The sequence below is a fragment of the Lathamus discolor genome, chromosome 19 (genome assembly GCF_037157495.1).
Source record: "Lathamus discolor isolate bLatDis1 chromosome 19, bLatDis1.hap1, whole genome shotgun sequence".
Taxonomy (NCBI): Eukaryota; Metazoa; Chordata; class Aves; order Psittaciformes; family Psittacidae; genus Lathamus; species Lathamus discolor.
Genome location: NC_088902.1, coordinates 4548949 through 4570346, shown reverse-complemented (window position 1 = coordinate 4570346; position 21398 = coordinate 4548949). Strand labels below are relative to the sequence as shown.

Genomic DNA, 21398 nt, shown 5'->3' with positions numbered 1-21398 from the left:
CAGCCTCACCAGTGCCCAGTGCAGGGGCACAATCCCTGCCCCGGCCCTGCTGCCGCACTGGTGCTGCTCCAGGCCAGGATGCACTGGCTCATGTTATCACAGTTAACCGGTTATCACTGTAGACTGTTATCACAGTCTTTGCTGCCACACTCTTCCCAAGCCGACCCTGCAACAAACCCACCCGTTCGCAGGTGGTCCAGGCCGGATGGGTTTTGTGCTGTGGCTCTCCACAGATGGGCTGGTTTTACTTCCCCACTGAAGCTGCAGTGTTGGTAGAGCTGAAGGCTGCTGCCTGATCTACCGCGGGGTTTATACGCACCCTCCACCCAGCAGTGACACCAAGGGCTTGAAGGCAGAGAACAGAAACTGAACTCCCACTGGCTCAGGAAATATTTTATTCTTTATATCTTCATTAAAAAATAAACATAGGAAACCAAACCACGGAACACGTGTGGAATAGAAACAAACGCAGAAGGGCAGAGCGGTGCCTGAAAGTGCTTCATGGAGTCATGCTACCACGTCCCTGATCCCACCCTGTCCCCCAGGCGAGGAGTCAGCAGTAAGCTCAACGAACAGCACTACACGGAGCCCGTGCTCCCAGAAACGCAGCAAGGCAGGGGACATGCTGAGGAGGGAGGGCTCCAGCGAAGCTCTCACTCGGGGCAGGCGAAGGACAGCTCCTGTAAGAGGGTGCGGAGCTCCAAGGCAGAGGAATAAAGAGCTGAGAACAAAGGGCAGGAGGGAATCCTGGACGTCACTCCACAACAGCCCTGGAAGCAGAAGAATCCTACATGAAAGAAAAATCGACACCATGAACTTGACTGAGAGGCTGATGGGGGTGTGCTGGACAAGTCTGCCCGCACGCAAACCCCACTTGCTCACCACCGAAATCCACGCGATAGCAGCGATTGCGTCCCTGCTTTCAGGGCTTTGACCTCTGCAAGGTGATCTCCCCACAGGGGTGGGAGCAAAGGCACTGCCACAGCACAGCAAGGCTCCTGCTGCCAGGAAATGCAGCTATTTGCAGCTGCTGTCAAGCTTTTTGAGGGAAGTAAGATGTGCTGACCCTTGCTGAGCCCCCGATCAGAGCACAAACACTGCAGACCTGCTCCTACACCAGGCAATGAGCTCTCCCCCTGCCCTCTGTCCCCTGCAGCCCCGGGCTTCTGGGTCTCAGTAGTTCACAGCTTTAATCTGCAACTCCTTCTGTGTGCAGACCTGTGAGGAACCTGCAGACGTAGCTACAGTGCAGGACCCACTTATACACGCTCGCTCAATTTGGCTCTGCACTGATGTGCGCTTGAGGAGCGATGTTTAAACATTCAGTATGTACAAGATGATTTGTAGCTAGAACATAAGAGCAGCTGGGTTCACCCTCACACATCCACATGGCCAAGAGCAACCACAGGACCCGTGTGGTCCTGCAGTGGCTGAAGAGCCCACCCAGTTGTATGTACACATCCTTGGAAGCAATTCACCACGTTGGCTGACACCAAGGCTAGGGGCACCTCTGCTCTGCCGATAGACTTAGCCACGGGAACAGCAGAGAGCGCAGCTTCTCCTGACCTGCTTCACCACCTTCACACAGAGCCCCCGATTTTGAATGACTGCTGAGATAACACGTTTATGCACATGCTCTAATCAAAAGCAGCACAGAAAGCTGCTGGTCTGGTGCTTATTTCCACAGCATCCACGACTCTCAAGAACAGTCACTGCAAACCACTTTGGACTCTTCCTCCAGCCGAGACTTTTCAGCATGTTCTTGCCGAGTCCCCTCCAGATCACTTCTCCCGAAGGACGCAGACTCCAGCGTCACAGCGCTGCATCCCCAGGGAGGTTACCACTTCCCAGTTGTCAATGATGGGATCGTAGCACTCAATGCTGCTCAGCAGTGAGTTGCCATCGTACCTGCAAGGCCAGAAGGTTACAGGTGAGGGATGCTGCAGAAGGAAGAGGTTGAGGCATTCAGAGCCCTTCCTGGGAGGCTCACAGCTGTGTACAGAAAGAGCCTGAAATGAAACCCCTGCATCAGGCTCCCTTTTGCTGTCTGCTGCTGCTCTCCTGCCTGTCTCGGCGCTGGGCCAGCACAGTGCCTGTTCACGCTGGGCACAGTCCCTCTGGGCTAAGTCCCCTCATAAAGCTTGGAATGGAAACGGGAGGAGAGGCCGCCTGGACCAGGACAGAGTCACCTGAGCTCCTGCAGGGCATCTCCCCCGAGCCCAGGGCAGCCGCTTACCCAGCGATGGCGTAGAGCCGTCCCCGCAGCACCGTGGCCCCCACGTAGCAGCGCGGGGTCGTCATGCTCGTTACAGTGGTCCAGGAATCAGTGCGAATGTTATAGGCTTCCACAGAGGAGAGATGCGCCGTTCCGTCGAACCCCCCCACCACGTAAATGTGGTCATTCAGCAGAGCCACTCCAGCCCCTAGAGACAGAGAGAAGGCAGCACAGTCAGGGCCATGAGTGACACTGGGAGCACTGGGCCCCGGGCTCACTGCTGCAAGGATGAACTGGGTCAGTTCTTCCCTCTTCAGAGGACATTTTCTTACATCTCCCATAAGAGAGCTGTCATAAACCAGTGTCTTCTGTTGTTGTTGCCTCCAATACAATACCTGAAACCCTGTAACTACCAAATGCTGCTGAATCTCTGGCATACGGGGAGACTGAACAGCACCGCAGCTGGGGCAGCACTGGCAACGTGGGGTGTTCATCTTGGCTGCAATCCACCCAACTACTCCCTGAACAGCCCAGCACAAAGCTCGCTCTGCTGCAGCTGGGACTCTTGTCACCACAGAGACAGGTTTCTCTGGTGATCGAGGCTCCCTGGTGTCAGCCAGCCCTTGAGGGCATAGAGCAAGGACTGCTCCCTGTGAGGCTGGAGGAGGGATTTCTTTGCCTGGGCTCCTCTGGAAGGCAGGGAAATGAAAACTGGTGCCTGTTGCAGTCACAGAGATGGAAGTAGCTGAACCATCTGCCTGCGCAGCTGTTCTCACACTAACAGCAATCAATAATACAGCTGGGAACTGATGACAAGAGCAGCAAATAAGCCCCCGCCAACCTCTGCTCCTCGTCTGCAGCTCCCTTCAGGTAAAGCACCAAAGAACACAGTGAGAGAACAAGGCACTTAATGGCCTTGGGTGCTCCTGCCAACACCAGCTGCTGTTTTGACCTACATCTGAGAGCAGAGCAAACCCTGTCAAGCTGTTACCACCAATGTGTAACTATTGCACTGATGAATATCCTGAAGGAAACAAGCCAGATGCTCTGCAGCTCTTGGGCATTGATCTGTTGCTTTTATAAACAGGGTATAAGGGACTTTCCGTTCCACTGAACACAACCTCACCTTCACTGGCTGTTCTTGCTGAGAGCACCAAACCAGCTGGGAACAGCCAGGCTGTCCCAGTGGGCTCTCTGACAGCTTCAGAGAGGAAGACTTTGGCTGAGAGGAGAGACAAGAGCAATGCCTAAGCAGGGAAGTCAGATCTAGCAGTGCAGCATGGCCAAGGTTTCTGAGGGGTGGCCTACCTCCAGAATCTGCCCTAAGAGATGAAGAGAAACAAGAGCTGACAAGAACCAACTCAGCCCATCCCATTATCTTGCACCGTAGTCTGTAGTTTGTGCCTTGCTGGTGTTTCTCCATGCTGGGCACCATTCCTAGTTATGGAAGTCACACAGGACTTCCTCTCCCTCCCTGTAACCTATAAACCCATAAACACGTTCCTCTATGCACATCTTAGCAGGGGATGGAGACTTCACACATACGGAAATCAGCTTTTTCTCTTGGGAAGATAAGTCATGCCCTAAGATCACCGCTTCTCAAAGCCAAAGCACCCTTTGGAGCAGTCAACGTCCTCCAGGGCAGCAGAACAAGCCAGCACAAGCTTCCTCAGCCCAACACAAAACATTTTGACCTCAAGCTCTTACCTGAGCGCTTAGTGGCCATTGGGGTGACATTTGTCCAGTGTCCAGTGTGGGGATCGTACCTCTCGACAGAATTCAGTATGTTCAGCCCATCGTAGCCCCCTGAAACAAAATACAGGAGCAAACCATGGGACCAGCTTCTGGGCAATGTTCTCTGTGTAGAGAGCAGTAACACTGGGTCCTCCTGAGCCCAGCATTGCACTGCAATCAGCACAACCCACAGTGTGCCAGGGCTGGCAGAGCAAAGGGATCCCTGCAGCTTGCAGTGCCAGACCGGAGCCAGCACAGAGCGAGCCCTGCCCCTGCACTGCCCCGGCCGCGCTGGGCAGAGCATCACTCTCCACACCAGTACGACCAGGTCAGCACTGTGCTGGTGCCAGTGTCGATGCTGTCCTGCTAAAGCAGATGTTCAGCTTCCAGACCTGGTGCTGGCTCAGGGTCTGTGCTGCAGCCGCCAGCTGATGCCGGAAGGCCCCATGGTGTAGGCTGGGATGTCTCAAAGAGCTGTTTCACAAGCGGATACCAACAAATCTCTTTGTGCAGCTTCAGCAAAGGTCCTTCAGCGTGGGAGACAAAAGATGTCCCCCACGCTGTCCTTTGCCTCGGGGACAGCATGAGGAAGAGCAATTTGGGAGAGGGAAGTAAACCCCATAAACTAGTGTCCAATATCCATGGGCTGCAATAAATGTGGGTACAGCACTGCGCACAGAGGGTGTATCTTCAGAGTGATTTGCCCTCCAGCACTCTGTTCACAGCTAGTGTGGGCCTCTGCAAATGAAACAAGTGCTACAGAAAGGAAAAAGGATAATGTATGGCTCAGGATATAGTTCTGGAGCATTAGAGTTGCCATTGCTTTGTGTGGATCAAATGCACCCTCTGTCCTGTGGCTCTGTGCTTCATCTCTAGGGCATTGAACTTAAACAGGGGAAGTCCAGGTTGGATCTAAGGCAGAAGCTCTTCCCTGTGAGGGTGCTGAGGCGCTGGCACAGGGTGCCCAGAGAAGCTGTGGCTGCCCCATCCCTGGCAGAGCTCAAGGCCAGGTTGGACAGAGCGACATGCTCTAGTGTGAGGCATTCCTGCCCATGGCAGGGGGTTGGAACTGGAAGATCTTAAGGTCCTTTCCAACCCAAACCATTTTATGATTGTACAATTTTAGCCACTGCCCAGTCCATGCAAGCCTCAGCTGGCTCTGCTCATCCTCCCCCTGCCCCTCAAATGTAGGCTGATTGTGTCCCATTTGCTTCTGACAGCATTTACAGTGGGTATATGGCAGCTCCAGTCTAAGCCATTGCGATGGGAACAGTGAGAACAGGCTGCATTCCCTGACAGAGCTGGGTCAGTTAAAACCTTCTCTTCTAACCCACACATGACACCACAGACAGCACTGTACTGTCAGCAAGTGTTCGCAGAATGCCCAGAGGCCCTGCAGGTACCTACCGAGGCAGTAGATAACTCCATTAGCTACAACAAGCCCCGCACCTTCCCGTGCTGTCTGCATGTCTCCCAGCATACTCCACTGATCGATGTTCGGGTCGTAGCGTTCCATACTGGTGTGCCTCCGGCTGCCGTCAAACCCACCGGAAACATAGATCATGTCTGCAACGTCGGACAGGGCTTGGACTCAGCGAGTCAAGCAGCAAACATGCACGTGGAGCAAGAAGGCCCTCACAGATGGAGCAAAACTACAACATGGACTGCAGGGTGCGGAACAACTGCGGATCTTGGCACATTTAGAGCCCAAGCAAACCCAGGCTCCCCACTCTAGCTCACTGCATTAGCCTGCTCACAGGCCAAACAAACAACAAACCCATCTGGCCCTTAAATCTGCTTCTTTCTGATGACGAAAGAGAATGTGCACCCCCCAGTTAGATTTTTCATGCCTCAGAACCCACTGAAACACTGCCATGGCCAAACCCTGCCTCTTGCTATCGGCACGTCACCACCTCCCCAGAGTCCTAAGAATCCTTCCCTGCAGATGCTCCAGTTTCAGCCTCTCTCGGGTGCTGGATGGTTATTGCTGTACTCAGTGTCCTGTGCTCAGTAACACACGACACTGTCAACCACCCCGAGAGCTTCCCACTCCATAATCACAGCGTTCCTTTCCCTTGATGCACAGACACACGCTGTAAGAACGAAGCGGAGGCAGAGCTCCTCTCAGGATACGTGGGCAAGTTTCCCACTTCTACTGCTCCTCCAGCTGATGAGCATTGCAGACTCACCTCCTCCCTCGGGGCCAGCCCACTCTGCACGTACCAGCTCAGGGCCTTTCAGGACGAGGATGGCACAGGCTGTGCTGCCCTATCAGCCTGGTGACCAGGACGTACCTCCAAGGGTGGTGGCTCCTGCCAGGCCTCGCCGTACGTTCATCGGAGCCACGGAGTACCAGATACCATCCTCATCTGAGGTATAATCCAAGCACTCCACCGAGCTGAGCCGGGAGCGACCGTCGTACCCCCCAATCACATAGATGCGATCGTGCAGGGACACTGTGGCAACGTAGCGCCTCTTACGGGTGATGCTCTGCAACAGGAAAGGAACAAAAAGGTCAAGGAGTGGAGACCCCAGGGGTGCAGGGAGAGCAGTGCCGCTCCTCCAGCCCACTACCACAGAGGCAAACAGCACGCTGGGTTTACAGGATACAGCCTTCAGCGACTGTGCCTGCCCTCCTCCACCTCTGCCATGCGCTCTTCTCATGGTCAGGTCTCTCTGCACTGAAACGTTTTGCATGAGGTGTCATTTATGCTGCTACTGAATCTTTGATGCATCTTGGAGGCTTGTGTGCCTCCCACTGGCTCCCTGCAGAGACTGTTCATAGGAAAAGGTGGAGACTCAGAATACCTGAAGCTTTTAGCCTCCAAAACCGTAACAGACTTCTGGGCCCCCAAGTGACACTGGATTAGCAGTATAAAAGAAGCAGCAGGTCTCCACCATTTCACACAGATAAAGGTGATTTTAAGTTTAGTCCAAAATACTCTTCAGTGCAGGAATTGTCTCTTCCATACTATCCCCCATTATGCTCAGAAACAATGGGACCAGAGAGAGCCTGCAGCCTGCCTGAAAGAACGTATCCTATTCCTAGTGACATTTCAATTATTATCACTAACCTTAAAGCTTCACAACCCTTCAATAAGAAACATGATAAGTCTCACTCCCACAACAGAATGTGGTTCTCTGTAGGCTCATCTGATTAGAAACATGACAACCACCCCTCACACAAAACTGATTTAGCAAATCTCCAAATGTGGTTTCAGCATTCGCTATGTAAACCTCAGCAGCTCCGAAGGGTTTATGGCAGAAATGCTAAGCAGAACACGAAGGACAGCCCAATGAGGAACGTTATATTGCTGCTGCTACAGGTACAGTGCCTGCGCACAGCCAGTGGTGGTCAAAAATGGTCCCTTACTGGCAAGAAACTCCACTCCTGAGTCTTCGGGTCGTATTTCTCCACGACATCAATAGGTGACTGCTGGCTGCCAAAGCCGCCGATCACAAGCAGGACTTCATTAGCTCCTAGAGCAAAGAGGGAGAGCAAAGTCAAGTCAATCCCTTCAAACCAAAGGGAATCACCTGAAGAAACACTCATCCTTCCCTGGGGTGACAAGCTGCCTCTAAATCCCTGGTTTCATCAGTACTCTGAAGTAGGCACCTAACCTGGCTATGGGCACTTGGACACTTCTATCCTCAGCAGGGAAGAAGAGAGAGAAACTCTTCCAGGGTGCATGGCAGCAGGAATAACTCAGGTTTTAGGAGCTCTTTACTCCAGGGATGTTCCTCCCCATATCAGAGGCACTTTGGGAAGACAAGCTGGCTAAGTTAGGTGCTGACACTGGCTTGGGTGTATCTTCCTTTGTATTCTTTCCCCCATTTTTCCCAAACTTCTTCCCATCCCATGAAAGCTGAAGGAGGTTGGCTGCTTCCCTGCAGCCTCCTCACTAAACAAGGCCTTTTCCCCTCATTTACAAGCGACATGCAGACCAGATGGCACCTTAGTTCCCCAATTCACTGATAAGCCAGTCAAACTGATTCTTAGGTGTTTTATTCCAGAGGGGCCTTCCCTTTCCTTTCTCTTCTCCAAGATGGTCCCTGAGTTTTCCTTATTTTCTCTGTGCCTGTTAAATAACGCTTGTGACCTGAAGAGCTTTAACTTCCCTTGTAATGACTGCCCTGAAGGTAGGCTTCTATCACAGCTGTAAAACCTTATGAGCATCCCCTGGATCCCCTGGGCCAGCTGAAGTGCAGTCATTTCAGTTTCTCCCATAGAAAGTTAATACACAACTTGATCAGAGTTTATAGGTGACACATGGCGAGAGCATCGCTGACAGCGGATGGTATGGAATCAATTAAAAAAAGGTAGGGCTGAATCCAGAAGATAAACCTTAGCACTAAGATGCAACAGTTTTTACCTGCACAGTTAAACAATAAACCAGTTTTGGGATGTCCCCTTTATCAGGTGAAGCATTTCAACTAGAATAAAACGAAATGTGTCTTTCTAAAACGACAGCTTGAGCTGAACTGTCACTGAAACCAATGCAGGAGGTTCCCACCAAACCAGGAGACATGCAGTACCTCTGCAGGGAAAGGGGGATCTCCCCATCTCCCTCCCTGGGCTTTCTCCTCTCAGATTCTCTGCTGGAAATTCATCTTCAGTGTAACACAGCTGCCTCTCCCCTCACAGCTCTTTTTGTTTCTGACACTGATAGACAGGAAGAAACTTTCCATACTTCTTGGACAGCTGCACACTGAGACAGACCTATCTGGAGGCACCAGCAACCCAGGAAACTGGGATTTCAGAGGCCTGGGATTAAAGGCAACCAAGCAGTCCCCACATGGCCGCTAAGCAAGTGTGCTCTGAAAACAAACACACCTCTGTCCTTTGCTCCAGGCCCCTTTCTGTACCACTGGCGACTGTGCATTGACAAGTTACTGCTGTGAAGCACTTCAGCACAATGACAAGGCACCAGACATGGTGTATAACACAATACCTGCCAGTGCCCCAGACCTTCGCAGTGACCTTTGCTGCTCACCTAGACGTGCTCTTGTCCTAGGTCCTTGCATCTGACTCCGGAGCTCGGGCCGAAGGTGAAATTTCTTAGCTTCATCTACGAGGTCTCTGCACTGCAGACTGCATCGTATAAACGGCTGAGGAAAAACATGAGTCACTGGTACAAGGAAGGTATTTTAAGATCCCTCAGAAGCGCTGTCCTAAAGCCAATTCTCATCAGTTCAGACAGCATAAAAATGACTTGTGTGCAGGCTGTCGCACAGTAGTAGTCAGGGTGTAAATACTGCACGCGGTGAAATGCAAAAACAGCTGAAGACTGGACTGCAGCTGGAAAGTTCTGGGTCAATTCTCACACAAACTCTGGCACTGCAGGTTCCATAATAAAAATAACTATAACGGAAAACAAAGGAAAAGCCACTTCTACTACATTTAAAGCCAGTAGAAGTACGCCTGAAAAGGAGGACAGGCAGTGAAACCACACCTGAAATCAGCTTGGCTGGATGGGCCCTACATAATCAACCCTCAGTATATACCTGCCATCAAAGAAGAAACAAGGAGCACAGCACAATGAAGCAGTTCAGCTGGATGTACTAGCTAGATCCATGGGCACATGGGAAGCGTAACTATGAAGCAACAACAGCAATAGTAAGGTCTATCTTTCAAAGAAGCTGGGGGCACTGCAGCCCAAGGACAGGCTCATCTCCCTGCATAATGCCATATAATTCCCTTCCTGACTGAGGGCCTGGACCAGCCTCCCCTGAATGTGCAGCGTTCGGTCCCCTTTGGGTGTTTGGTGCTATATGTGGCTGCTGGAGTAAGTTAAGATCTATTTTCACAAGTTCTCAGTGCTTGTACAAGGCAGCCAGGGTGCTCAGAGCAGATAACGCCATACAGGGCCAACACTCCTCTCTGTGCTGCCCTGAGATGACGGTGTCCCACCAGTGTGTGTCACTTCCAGGCTGGAAAGGCCATCCCGTGCACTAAGAAAGCTGAGGTCCTGTATACACACCATCTTAGGCTGGTTTTGGAACAGATCTAATTGTTTTGGCCCCCCTCTTTTTTGCGTTAGCTTCAGTTTCAGTTTACTGTGGACCGTAACTGTCTGATTAAACACATTTTAACCCTAGCAGAGCTTAACAGCCTGTTAGCTGCTCTTATTTAAGAACATCTGAAGAGGCCATCACATTAGAGACGAATGTTACTACATCAGCCATTTCTTTATGTAGAGAAGCCTGTCACTGAACATTCAGCACTTGTCAGGTGATGTGGGCTAGTAACCACTGATTACCTCATATCACCATCAAAACAGAATGCTGGTTTGAACTTCCCTGTGCCTTCCTGTCAAACCTTGCACAGGGCCAGCATCACTTCCTGTTTGGAGTTAAATTTCCATTGCAAAAAGCTTCATTATCTCTTATCATCAGGGGACTGGAGCACCTCTCGTATGAAGACAGGCTGAGAAAGTTGGGGCTGTTCAGCCTGGAGAAGAGAAGCTGCGTGGGGACCTCAGAGCAGCTTCCAGTGTCTGAAGGGGGCCTAAGGGATGCTGGGGAGGGACTCTTCATTAGGGATTGGAACGATAGGACAAGGGGTGATGGGTTCAAACTTAAAGAGGGGAAGTTTAGATTGGATCTAAGGAGGAAATTCTTTACTGTGAGGGTGCTGAGGCACTGGAATGGGTTGCCCAGGGAGGTTGTGAGTGCTCCATCCCTGGCAGTGTTCAAGGCCAGGTTGGACGAGGCCTTGGGTGTCATGGTTTAGTGTGAGGTGTCCCTGCCCATGGCAGGGGGTTGAAACTGGATGACCTTAAGGTCCTTTCCAACCCTAACTATTCTATGATTCTATCATCATCTACATTTTGGTTTGCCCCTGCAACACGCCAACCCCACAAAGAAGCAGTGTTAGATATGGCTCTTAGTTGTGTGTTGGCCCTGGGCCTTAGCTGCTGTCCTCATTCAAAGGTACATGCCATCTGCACCTAAACCAACTCCTGATTCCTCCCCAGGATCGCATGCCAACAGCTTTCAGCCTAGAGAAGACCCGCTAGCACTTGTGAATAAAGGGCAGAAAGCACTTCTTAGAAACTGTAAGGGATAACAACAGAGACATGCTACATACATCAGAGGAGACAACGAAGTGCTCTGGATGGGGTGCCCTCCCAGCTGAAAACCAGGCTGCTGCAACTGCCGGCACAGCAAACTGAGCAAACCAGTGGGCACTCCAGCTGAAAGGGCCAACTCTATAGTGTCAGCCTCAAAAAGCATCAGTAGAGAAAGCAGCTTCTAACATATTCTGTTAGGACAGCCGGAGCCTAACCAGGGAGCACGGCAATGACACGCGGATGCTGCTCTGTGCCTGGGTGCGGGTACCTCGGTGTCGATGACGTCTGTGATGTAGCGGGGGGTGAGCAGCGGCATTCGCACGTACTGCAGCAGCTCGGGCAGCGACGCCTCCCGCTCCTTTTTCGAGTGCTTCACCCAGTTGATAACTGCCTCAAAAACCGGCTCTTCAGAGTCCACCTGGGAAGAGGAGGCACACTCTGATCAGACTGCAGGGCAGCACTTGAGCTCCTGCCATGGACCTGACAGCTTCCAGGCTGCTGATGCTACTTCATGGCTAGCAAGAGAGCATGATGTTTCAAGGAAGAGTCTGTTGTGGGAATTCCCGTGAGCTGCATTTGCAAGCCCTATGCAATTCCCTCATTTTCTTTTCCTTAAAACTGCATTTTTTTCCTACAGCCCTAACCAATGGCTGGCAGCATGAGTGCCGCAGAAGTGAGCTGCATGGTCTGCGTGCAGCAGAGCCAGAAGCTGGGAGCCACCACTCACTGCTGAGGGAGCACAGTAACTCACAGGGCAGCTCCCCCGAGTTCTCACTGGAGCAGGAGTTATGGTCCTGCACAAAGCAAAGTTCTACCATAAAGATGATCAGAATCACGGTTCATTTATATGGAGCAGGGTCTTGCTTGCCCTGCAGCCCCGTGCCCACACTCTGCCCCTTTAATGCCCGAGCCATTCCCATTGACTTTAAGGCTTCTTTAATATTTAATCCGCACTTAAGGAACCATAAACAACGGGATTTCAGAGGGGAGAACCCCAGGGCATGAATGTTACTGTTTATTTCTCCTGTTTATTTTGTTCTGTGACTAGTTTATTTCTTTCTCCATTTAAGACCAGCACATGCTGGTGCTTACACCATGGCCAGAGATCACACTCACTAAACCATCTCAATCGGATGCTTTTAGAGAACCGCTGGTGCTCTGGATATCTGTGAATACCACGAGCTAAAGCCTGTAAAAAGCTCTGTAATGTATTATTTAGGCTTGGTTTTGTTTTTACACATCTTCAGAACACCCAGTGTAAAAGCAAATGAGCCATGAATTTATTACCATGAGGTCTGTTAACTGCTATTAAATACGAAGTGAAAGGAAATACTGTAATAAGAGGATTGAGCCTTCCCAACAATACATGACTGGTCCACTCTGAGGTTCAGTTTGAAGCTGGCTGTTGCTGAATGTTCTGAAGCAGGGAGCCACCTCTGTGGCTCAGTTCTTCCAAGTCACTGATTTATATTTGTTACAGTGTAATCTGACATGGCCTCTTTCTATCTGAATTACCGGGGAAGGACAATCAGAGCTCACAAAAGGAGAGCAGAGTTCTCCAGTGTTTCCCATTTCTCCCACTTCCTCCTTACATGCAATAATCCCGCATCGTTTTATCCCCTCCTGAACTGTTCTCTGATGTATTTCATGGTTTTGCTGCTCATGACATCATTTCTTTTCTGATACACAATATGGAACACTACACACGGCGTCCCTGTCAGGACCTGCCACTACATTTCTCACCCAGCCAGGGGATTTTGCGAGGGTGCTCCCTCAGTACCCTCTGACACAGCACATCACCTCTGCACTGCCACAGCAACAGCTAAGGCATTACAAGGAATGCACACCTCAGGGGTGCCTGCAAGGCCTGAATCAGTCCTTCCAATCCACAATGGATTTTACTTTGCCTGTGCAGATCATCCGATCAGTTTGGCTGCGTCGCTCTGAAGTTCCTCATTATTTCCCCTGCACTGTCCGGAAGTGTTATGTCAGGACTCAGCACAACCCACAAAAGCTCAAACCTTCCCAGCATTAAAGCTGCGGCTTGTTAAGCCCCAAACACACTCAGCCTTCCTCCACTGCTGACCTCAGCCTGCGCCAGGGTCTTTCACTGCTCTCTCGCATGCTTTCTCAAGCAGGTTTATTAGCAAGAGGATGTCAGCTTGGCCGAAGGCCACTTTCAAGGCAGACTTTTCCAGGCACACATCAGGAACACTCTCCTGGCTACCCCTGTATTGGCTTTTCAGGAATTCCACAAAGATATTGCTTACACTGGTTTGCTTCTCAGAGTTCACGTTACTGCGAACTCTGAACAGTGTTTCCTCCAATCGCTTCTTTTAGAACTGAAGCAAACATCAACTCTCTACAAAACCCATCTCAATTAAAAGCCCCCTCCCCATTCCTGAGGAATGTTCAATTTATTCATAAGACATCTGAAAAAAGCATTTGACAGGTTCCAGCCAAAGAGAAAATCCTCCAGAAACCAACTTGAAAGGAACTAAATCTGCATCTAACTTCCTGAAGAGCCAGAGGAACCAGTGCCATCACGCATCCTGCTGCTGTAAAAGCAGAGGACACCCAAATGCCTGGGATGACAAATGCATTCCTTGTATAACATCCTGAGTAACATGCAAAGACCTACAAACAGAAGTTAAAGTCTTGGGAGTATTTCTGAAATGGAGGCATTGAGACATCTCTGTAACCTCTGAAAGCTCCTCCAGGGAAAGGTGGAGACAAGGGAACAACAGCTCTGCAGAGGTGACTAACTGTGATGTCTTACTTGCAAGAAACACTTGTGGAAATGAAATTTCAAACTCAAGAACTGTGTGAGAAGTCCACCCGAGAAATATGGACTAATTCCTGACTGGTTTCAACATTTTACTTCAATGCTTTGCATAGTAATGGTACTGTTCAGGTTTTACCTGAATTTCATCACACTTGATGAGCTTTTCAACCTCTTCTTGATTTAAGAGGATAAACTCTTCGTGCTGAACCACCTCTGGAAAATGTTTCTGGCTGAAGACCTCTGCAGCTTGCATTAGATCAACACAATTGTGTGTCTCAGCAAAATCCCGAATGCCCAAACAATTTGATGGATCCAGCTGGCTTTCTAGAAACTCACAGCAAGCTTGTTTCACACCTACGGAAAATTGGAGGGGTGAATGAGCACTGCATGCTTACTCCCAATCCACTGCTTTGGAAAGGGCTTCAGAAAAGAAAGTTCTAAACAAGAATGAAAATCCAACTCAAATAACAAGCTTAAAAACACTACAAGAACACATATGCAAATATTCCTTTGGAGGGACCACGTGTCGGGGCTGTTTTGATCCCTGGCTATTCTATTGAACGCAAAACTAAAGCTGATATTAGGAAAAGCCTCAAATGTCAGTCGTACTCAGCTTCACGGCTTCTAAACAAAACCCATGTAATGCCAGTGGATATGGCCACCAGATTTCTAGGTTTTCTCCAATGTCTTTTTGATAGTTGCCTGGGATTTGGGATACTTGTGTGGGATATCTCCACAGGTGCACGTGCAATGACATCAACCAGTTTGTTAACGACCCAGACATACCATGACGGCAGGTCAAATGACATCTAGGATTTGCTTATTATTTTAACTTGATTGAGCTGTAACATTTATGCACTCTACAGCCCACAATTCCTCTTGGGAATTCTCATGCAGAAACACAGTACCCCAAAGCACGGAACAATAACCTGTTTTATCATCTTCTTTTTTCCACCCAAGTCAGTTCCTCTCCCAAAGAGACCACAGTGCACAAGACAACAGACCACGTTTGACGTCAGTATTTATAAATATCATGCCACCCACAATCTGCCTTCCATTTCCAGAAGGTCAGACAAAGCAGATCCCTAAACAGCACCAACTGTGTGCAATTTGTGCTGATCCTTGGAAATTACCTTTCAGCTGGAGCAGACATGCCGCTGGGAGCAGCTCTTGGACGTTTTCTACTGTCACGTGAACAGTTTCTGTATATACGAAGTCCAGCAGGATTTCCATGGTGGAGGCCGTCAGGCCCTGGATATCCACATAGGGCTTATCTTTCTCTGAGAGCTGTAAATCAGAAGGGAGACAGAGGTTTACTTTTCAGGAATGTGGTCAAAAAGCCAACAATGCTCAGCAGTGTTTAAAAAACGTGATCTATCAGGGGGGTTTCAACAGAGATTTGTCCTTTCTCTTCTTGTGCTCACTGAAAGAATAAGGAGAAGGAGGGAATTTCTCTACAGAATTCACTTACAGGGTAAAAGAGATCAAGTTCATTATGGATTGGAAGGGCAGCCAAACTGCATTGTAAAATGAGCAAGCTGAGATGAGAGATAGCAGAAATTACACGCGCCATTTGTGCAAGACAACTGAACTCTCTCCTCCACGCAGTAAAACCAAGCTTTACCACAAGGAACTGTCCAGGGCAATTCCTCCCTGGGCTGGATGTGTCTGACACGCTGCATATGGAGTCCTCGCTTCACCGCTCCACTGTAAAAACCAAACCAAATAGAAACCTTTCCTAGCTCTTCAATTCCTGACCCATTCTGCAAGCTTATGATGAAGGCTGCTAAAAAGAATGAGTATTTATAGACCAGAGAATTCAGAGTTAAAGGTTAAATTTAGGTTTAGCTTAAACATTAGAAAGTGAAATGCTAGTACATACAGTGATGGTACTTCCACAACCCTGACTCTCTCCCCTGACCATTTTATCACCTCTAAAATACATCATTTGAGGGTATTCTTTTTATTCCCCAAGGAATGTTACCATCTCAGGGATCAATCTTTGGGAACAGTAAATCCTGCCAATTCACCAAATGGGCACCTCTATAGGTACAGAACTGAGATTGTACTTCACAACGCATTGGATTGGTGGTTCACCGCATCCATCACGAAGCTGCTGGCACAGCTTCTGATGTTCATGAACAATGGGCTCGCAGGTGGACCCATTAATCACAGCCTGCACAGAGCTGCAAGCCTGGCAGCAGGAATGGACCTCAACAGAAGGATGCCTCCCTGCAGCACGCTGCAAACCCAGCCTTTTTTCCCCATGACTTTTGAAGAAGTATCAGTGCAAGCACGATTCAGATGAAGGCCCATGACTTTCCTTGCCAAGAATAAGCCTGAAGCTGGCTACAGGCAGGTTGAGCAGAGACTCGGTGAACAGAAAGTATGATCAAAGCATGATCGCTTGGCCTAGAATCTGCCACAGTTGGGGAAAAAGGAGGCAACAGAAGCACTGAAAATAAGAGCAGTCAAGGATATTTCTGTAAAGGCATCTGATGACACAGCAGCAGAAGGGAAGAAATGTCTCTGCTGAGCCGGAGCCATTTCCATCATGCAGAGAGGTACATTTCACAGCAGAGAAACACAGGGAGGAACGGTGATACCCAAAGTAATCTGAGGGAAGAGGCCTTTCACGTCTATTGACACAGTGAACAAACGTTATGGCATCCAGAGTTAGGAAGGAACAGCAAATTACCTTGTCTGACCTGCTGTACGACAGGCCATGCGTTGCATTTAGAAGCTAAAATGAGTTCCTAACTTGGGCTACACAAAACATTCCCAAAGCAAGACTAAGCTGTTTGCTACAACAAATGAAGGACACAGATGTCACAGAATCATAGAATAGTCCGGGTTGGAAAGGACCTTAAGATCATCCAGTTCCAACCCCCCTGCCATGGGCAGGGACACCTCACACTAAACCATGGCACCCGAGGCTCTGTCCAACCTGGCCTTGAACACCCCCAGGGATGGAGCATTCACAGCTTCCCTGGGTCACCAAAGGGGAGAACTGTTCAGATAAGATGTTGGTATGATTCCAACAAGCAAATGGAGATTAGACCATACATACTTAGAAGAAAGAGGACAAGAAATTACAAACATCTATTGACAGGATAGGATCTCTGCTGGTAGAATTTCAGATCTCCTTCCCTCTTTGCTGCTTAATACCAGAGTTCCGCTAACCTAACATGTCATAAAAAGTATGCAGCACTACAGATCCAAAAATCAACTGGAGCATCCAGGAAAACACATTCCCTCATTAGGGAGAGTCACTTGGAGACCTCAGGAGTTTTACCCCAGGATACCTAAGCTGGTGAAAGCCTTAAAAGAGGGGGTGCAGGTCAGAGCTCTGCTGTGAAATGTGATGTTGCTGTCTCCCATCCATAAATCACGCAACTCACTTTGCAGGAGAATGGGCGGAACATTTTGGAACCTCCTTCTTATTCAAGGCTAATTCCTGGTTGTGCCTTCACTAATGCAGATACTCAAATAGATTGCAATAAACTCCTCCGATTTCTCCTCACCTATGGGGGAAGATAAATGCTGGCACGACAGTGCTAGTATGTGTCTCCCTGCATTCTAGAAGGCGATCACAGTACAGTGAAGATGACCACGTAAGCTGTTAGTTTTCAGAATGACTATTTCTCCATGTTCTAGGGGGAAAACCTTCCAATTTCTAGAACATATCCTCCAAGAAAAGACTGATTTATTTCTGACGTGGAGCCAATGATCAGCTCTTAACACATCCTGAGTTAATGCTAACCTGTCCAAAGACGGAAATGCCAATGCACAACTACGATCCAGGGGAGCATTTGCTATAACTGCTCTTCAGTTTTCACTACAAGGAAGAACCCTGTAGGTAACACTGATGAGTGTTTCAGTCTTCCCACACCACTTGGCACAGTGGCAGAGGAAGGCGTTGTCAAAAGCCAGGGATTCAAGAGGGGACCGGTGGCTTCTCCTTACTCTGGAAAACGGGAACAGAAAATGGGAGGAAATTAATACTAAGTATTACTACATACTAAAGACCGAGAACTTTAAAGTAAATGTCAAAGTCAGAGGTGAGAGAAGGAAGGGAACAAGAGGCACGTGGACTGGCAAACACAATACTTTACGATGATGGTCTCTGATGACAGTCTCAGTGCTACCCTGGTCATGCACAGATGAACGACACTGGGCATAACCCAGGGATCAGCTCTGAACAAAGCCTTGTGCAGCCCAAGGCTGACAAAAGCCACACGTTGCACCTAGCCAGGTAACCCCAGATTCACAGGAGGTGAGCGATGAAATGCAAAGGAAGCCCTCACATACTGTTAGTCTGTTCTGCAACACAGCATTTGGAGCTCCCTCGTGAGTTACAGCCATGGCCAAAACCACTCTGTACCCACAAGTGTTTGGGGAGTGCCCAAACGCTGTCCCACTGCACTCACCAACATACTTGTTGCTGACACACGTAGGAAGCAGGTCCACTTTGGGGCTTACCAAGCTGTCATTTCCTGGAAGGGACGCTCTCCCACAAACAGGAGCCGTGTGTGCCCCTTGGCAGCTTTGTCACTTGGTGTTCCCATACAAAACCAACCCAACGAATCTGGAACAAATACAAACTAACCAAAAGAAGGAAAACCCTTCAAGCCGCGGCGATTCGGGAGCATGAGATCGAGCACTCATGCCCCCTGGACACCAGACACACTTCTTTTTCTAGGAAGAATTGCATCTATTAATTAAGGTCACTGTAACATTACAGTTCAAATGAAAGTATAAAGAAGGAAGGAGAGATGATCTCAGTTTAGAGAGGGTACCAAAGTACACCAATCCTCAGCCTTTGTTAGCAGCCACAAAGAACGTTCTGTAGCTCACAGGGTGACTGGATCTGCAGACTGCCTAGACAATGTCCAGGAAGTCAAAAGCATTGACAGGAACATAGAGGCAAACACAAATAAGCAGAGCCTGTCTGCTCTACTGCTGTGCACCTTGAGGCTAGTGGTAAACACAGAACTTCAGCCTCCAGCGACTGAATTTGCTTTGTGTATTTTATAATTACATTCCCTTTATGCTGGGAAAAGAGCATAAACCTGACAAATGTACAAACTTCACGGAACATGGACATAAACCACACTGCCCCGCGGGCAGTCCACAGATGTCTGGTCTTGGTTGATTTGCACAGGACTATAAAAACCAAGGCACCTGCTCACCCGACACAGCACTGAAAGACGTGGGCACACAGACAGCTCTGCCACCCGTGTGCATTGCTGGAGAAAACAAAGAGAATTATTCTCTCCTGCAAGGACTACTGTGCCAGCAAAGAGGTCTTTAGGACCTTTGAGCTAGTTGGTAATTTTTCTCCTTGCTAATGGGTAAGTTGCTATGATATAGAAATCATCTTCTGTGAGAAAAAGCCACGAGGACAGATTCTAACTTACACAAGGCAAAGCATCTCGTCTTTAACAACATGAATATTATCTTCCAGGGCTTCACAACAGCAGCATGCAGGGAGTGCAAGGAGTACAGCAACCAGGGCTTACAGCCTCAGCCCCAACCCCAGCGCTCGAGGTTGCATCCTCGTTGCAAAAGCAGCAGCACAACCCGTCACGTACCAGCTGATCAGCCGGTGCGAAACAGAGAGCAGAGCATCAGTTAAATACCCTCCATTTCAGTTTTAAAGGGCTACCTTACGTTACCAGCCTGCCTAAGACACATGCCACGGCTGGTGCCCCTGGCCAGAGAGATGCCCAGGAGCATGAAGACCATAACCCACCGCTAGGAAATAAAACCAGTGAATGATTCAGAGCCTTCTGGTTTGCCAGCTCAGCCTGGCAGCTCCCTGGTGCACAGGTTGGTCACGCACAATGACTCAGGACCACGGTCCCAACTGCAGCCTCTGACTCCCACCATAAAGGGCTGCCGTGAGGAGACCTACACCACTGCGAGGGGCTTCAGGGCCACCGGGACCCAGAGGATTCCAGGGCCACTGCGAGGGGCACGAGCAGCTCCAAAGAGACCCAGAGGCACTCCGGGGGGAGCCAGGGCCAGCACGGGAGCATCCAGAAGGCTCCGGGATCACCTTGAGGGGCCCTGGGCCCAGCTGCTGAGCAGCCCGAGCAGGGCGGGGGGGGGGGGGGGGGGGGGTGGGCAGCGCTGCCTCCTCCACCCGCGAAGCGGCCGGGGGCCGGCGGAGCCCGGGGCGCACCGACCTCGCTGGTGAACATGGCGCAGAAGTAGTCGCTGCAGGCGGCCAGGACGATGCGGTGGGCCGGGAAGTCCTTGTGCTCCACGCGCAGGGTGACGTCGCAGAGCGTGTTGCTCTTCCTCAGGGCGTTCATGGCGTTGAGGATGGACTTGGCGTGCGAGTTGGTCATGATGTCCTTGGGGGGGGCCATGGCGCCCGGCACCTGCGGGCACAGCCAGCACGGCCACATGTCACGGGCCGCCCTCCGCGCCGCCAGGGGGCGCCCGCCCGCCCACCGCCCCTCCTTCTCTCCCTGCCCCGCCCGGGTCGCCCCCGCCCCACGCCGGCGGCCACAGGCCACCCACAGCCCGGCGGCCCCGCTGCCCCGCCGGGCACGGAGCAGCGCCCGGCCCTCCCCGCCCCGCCAGGCCCGGGCAGCTCCGGTCCGGTCCGGCCCGGTCCGGCCGCACTCACCGCAGCGGTTAAAGGTCCGGGCCCGAGCACCTCGCCTCCCCCCCCCCTTCCCCTTCCTTCTCCCAGCGCGGCGCGCTATGATGGCGTCACTGAGCCGCGTCAGGCCCCGCGCGACCCCGCCCCTGGGTGCCTCGCGGTTGCCGGGCAACGGGCTCCTGCCGCCGCTTGCGGCCCGGCCCCGGGGCCCGCACCCCGCGGAGGGGCGGCCCGGGCGCTGCCGCCCGGCAGCGGGGGGAAGCGGCGCTGAGGGTGACCGGGGCCGGGCCCCGCCGCGGCCAAGTGCGGGCACAGCGGCGCGGTTTTACCGACCCCGGCCTCGGCGGGGCCTGGGCGCGTCCCTCAGCAGGAGCCGGGCACGGGTCGCGCTCTGGCGCTGCTGGAGTGTGCGCACCAAGATGTGCTTTCCGGTCCGGGCAGCGCTGAGGGTACCACGGTAACGGTACATCGGAATAAACGTTATATCCCAAAGGATGGAGAAGGTCCCACAAAGCATAGCGTTATACTGTGTGTTTATGAAATAGATGCACGGACTGAGTTTCTGGCGGTGTTCAAGGCCAGGTTGGATGAAGCCTTGGGTGGGATGGTTTAGTGTGAGGTGTCCCTGCCCATGGCAGGGGGTTGGAACTGGATGATCTTAAGGTCCTTTCCAACCCGAACTATTCTATGATTCTATGATTGGGTCGTAGAACCATAGAGCAGGTTGGTTTGGAAGGGACCTTTGGAGGTCATCTAGGGACATCTTCAGCTCGACTGCTCAGAGCCCAGCCCACCCTGCAGAGTGGCGATGATGCCCACAGCCCAGGGCGAGCTCCACTCCAGCTTGAGGATGGGGATGGGGGTGCAGCTGGTGTGGTTCTCATTGGGCCGCTTGTTGAAGTGGCACCGCTTGCAGTGGAACTCATCCAGCTGGTACTGGTAGCCATCGCAACGCTCGCAGTGCCAGCAGCAGGG

The 21398-nt window shown here is 50.9% G+C and overlaps 1 protein-coding gene across 4 annotated transcripts; it reads right to left on the bottom strand.

Annotated features, from left to right (window-relative positions):
* Positions 1 to 378: 378 nt before the first annotated feature.
* KLHL12 (kelch like family member 12) lies at positions 379 to 20553 on the bottom strand. 4 transcript variants are annotated; one of them, XM_065698300.1, is made up of 12 exons: positions 20448 to 20553; positions 19999 to 20196; positions 14941 to 15094; positions 13944 to 14161; positions 11291 to 11440; positions 8944 to 9058; positions 7323 to 7429; positions 6244 to 6439; positions 5357 to 5515; positions 3923 to 4021; positions 2237 to 2423; positions 379 to 1908 (listed from the first exon to the last, which is right to left on the bottom strand). In XM_065698300.1, exons 2-12 carry the CDS (start codon positions 20182 to 20184, stop codon positions 1782 to 1784), a joined length of 1698 nt encoding a protein of 565 aa, XP_065554372.1. In that variant the 5' UTR covers positions 20185 to 20196; positions 20448 to 20553; the 3' UTR covers positions 379 to 1781. The 4 variants fall into 4 exon arrangements, with proteins under 4 accessions (XP_065554372.1, XP_065554373.1, XP_065554374.1 ...); XM_065698301.1 differs by having other exon boundaries at positions 5399 to 5515; XM_065698302.1 differs by lacking the exon at positions 5357 to 5515.
* Positions 20554 to 21398: the final 845 nt, after the last annotated feature.

Excerpts from the sequence above, each read along its gene's own strand:
- KLHL12 (XM_065698299.1), bottom strand. The coding sequence starts at position 20,223 with ATGTGGCCGTGCTGGCTGTGCCCGCAGGTGCCGGGCGCCATGGCCCCC. Across the intron at positions 5,516-6,243 it reads AGGAGCCACCACCCTTGGAG|ACATGATCTATGTTTCCGGT; the intron begins GTACGTCCTGGT and ends CCGACGTTGCAG. Across the intron at positions 4,022-5,356 it reads TGGAGTTATCTACTGCCTCG|GGGGCTACGATGGGCTGAAC; the intron begins GTAGGTACCTGC and ends ATTTTGTTTCAG.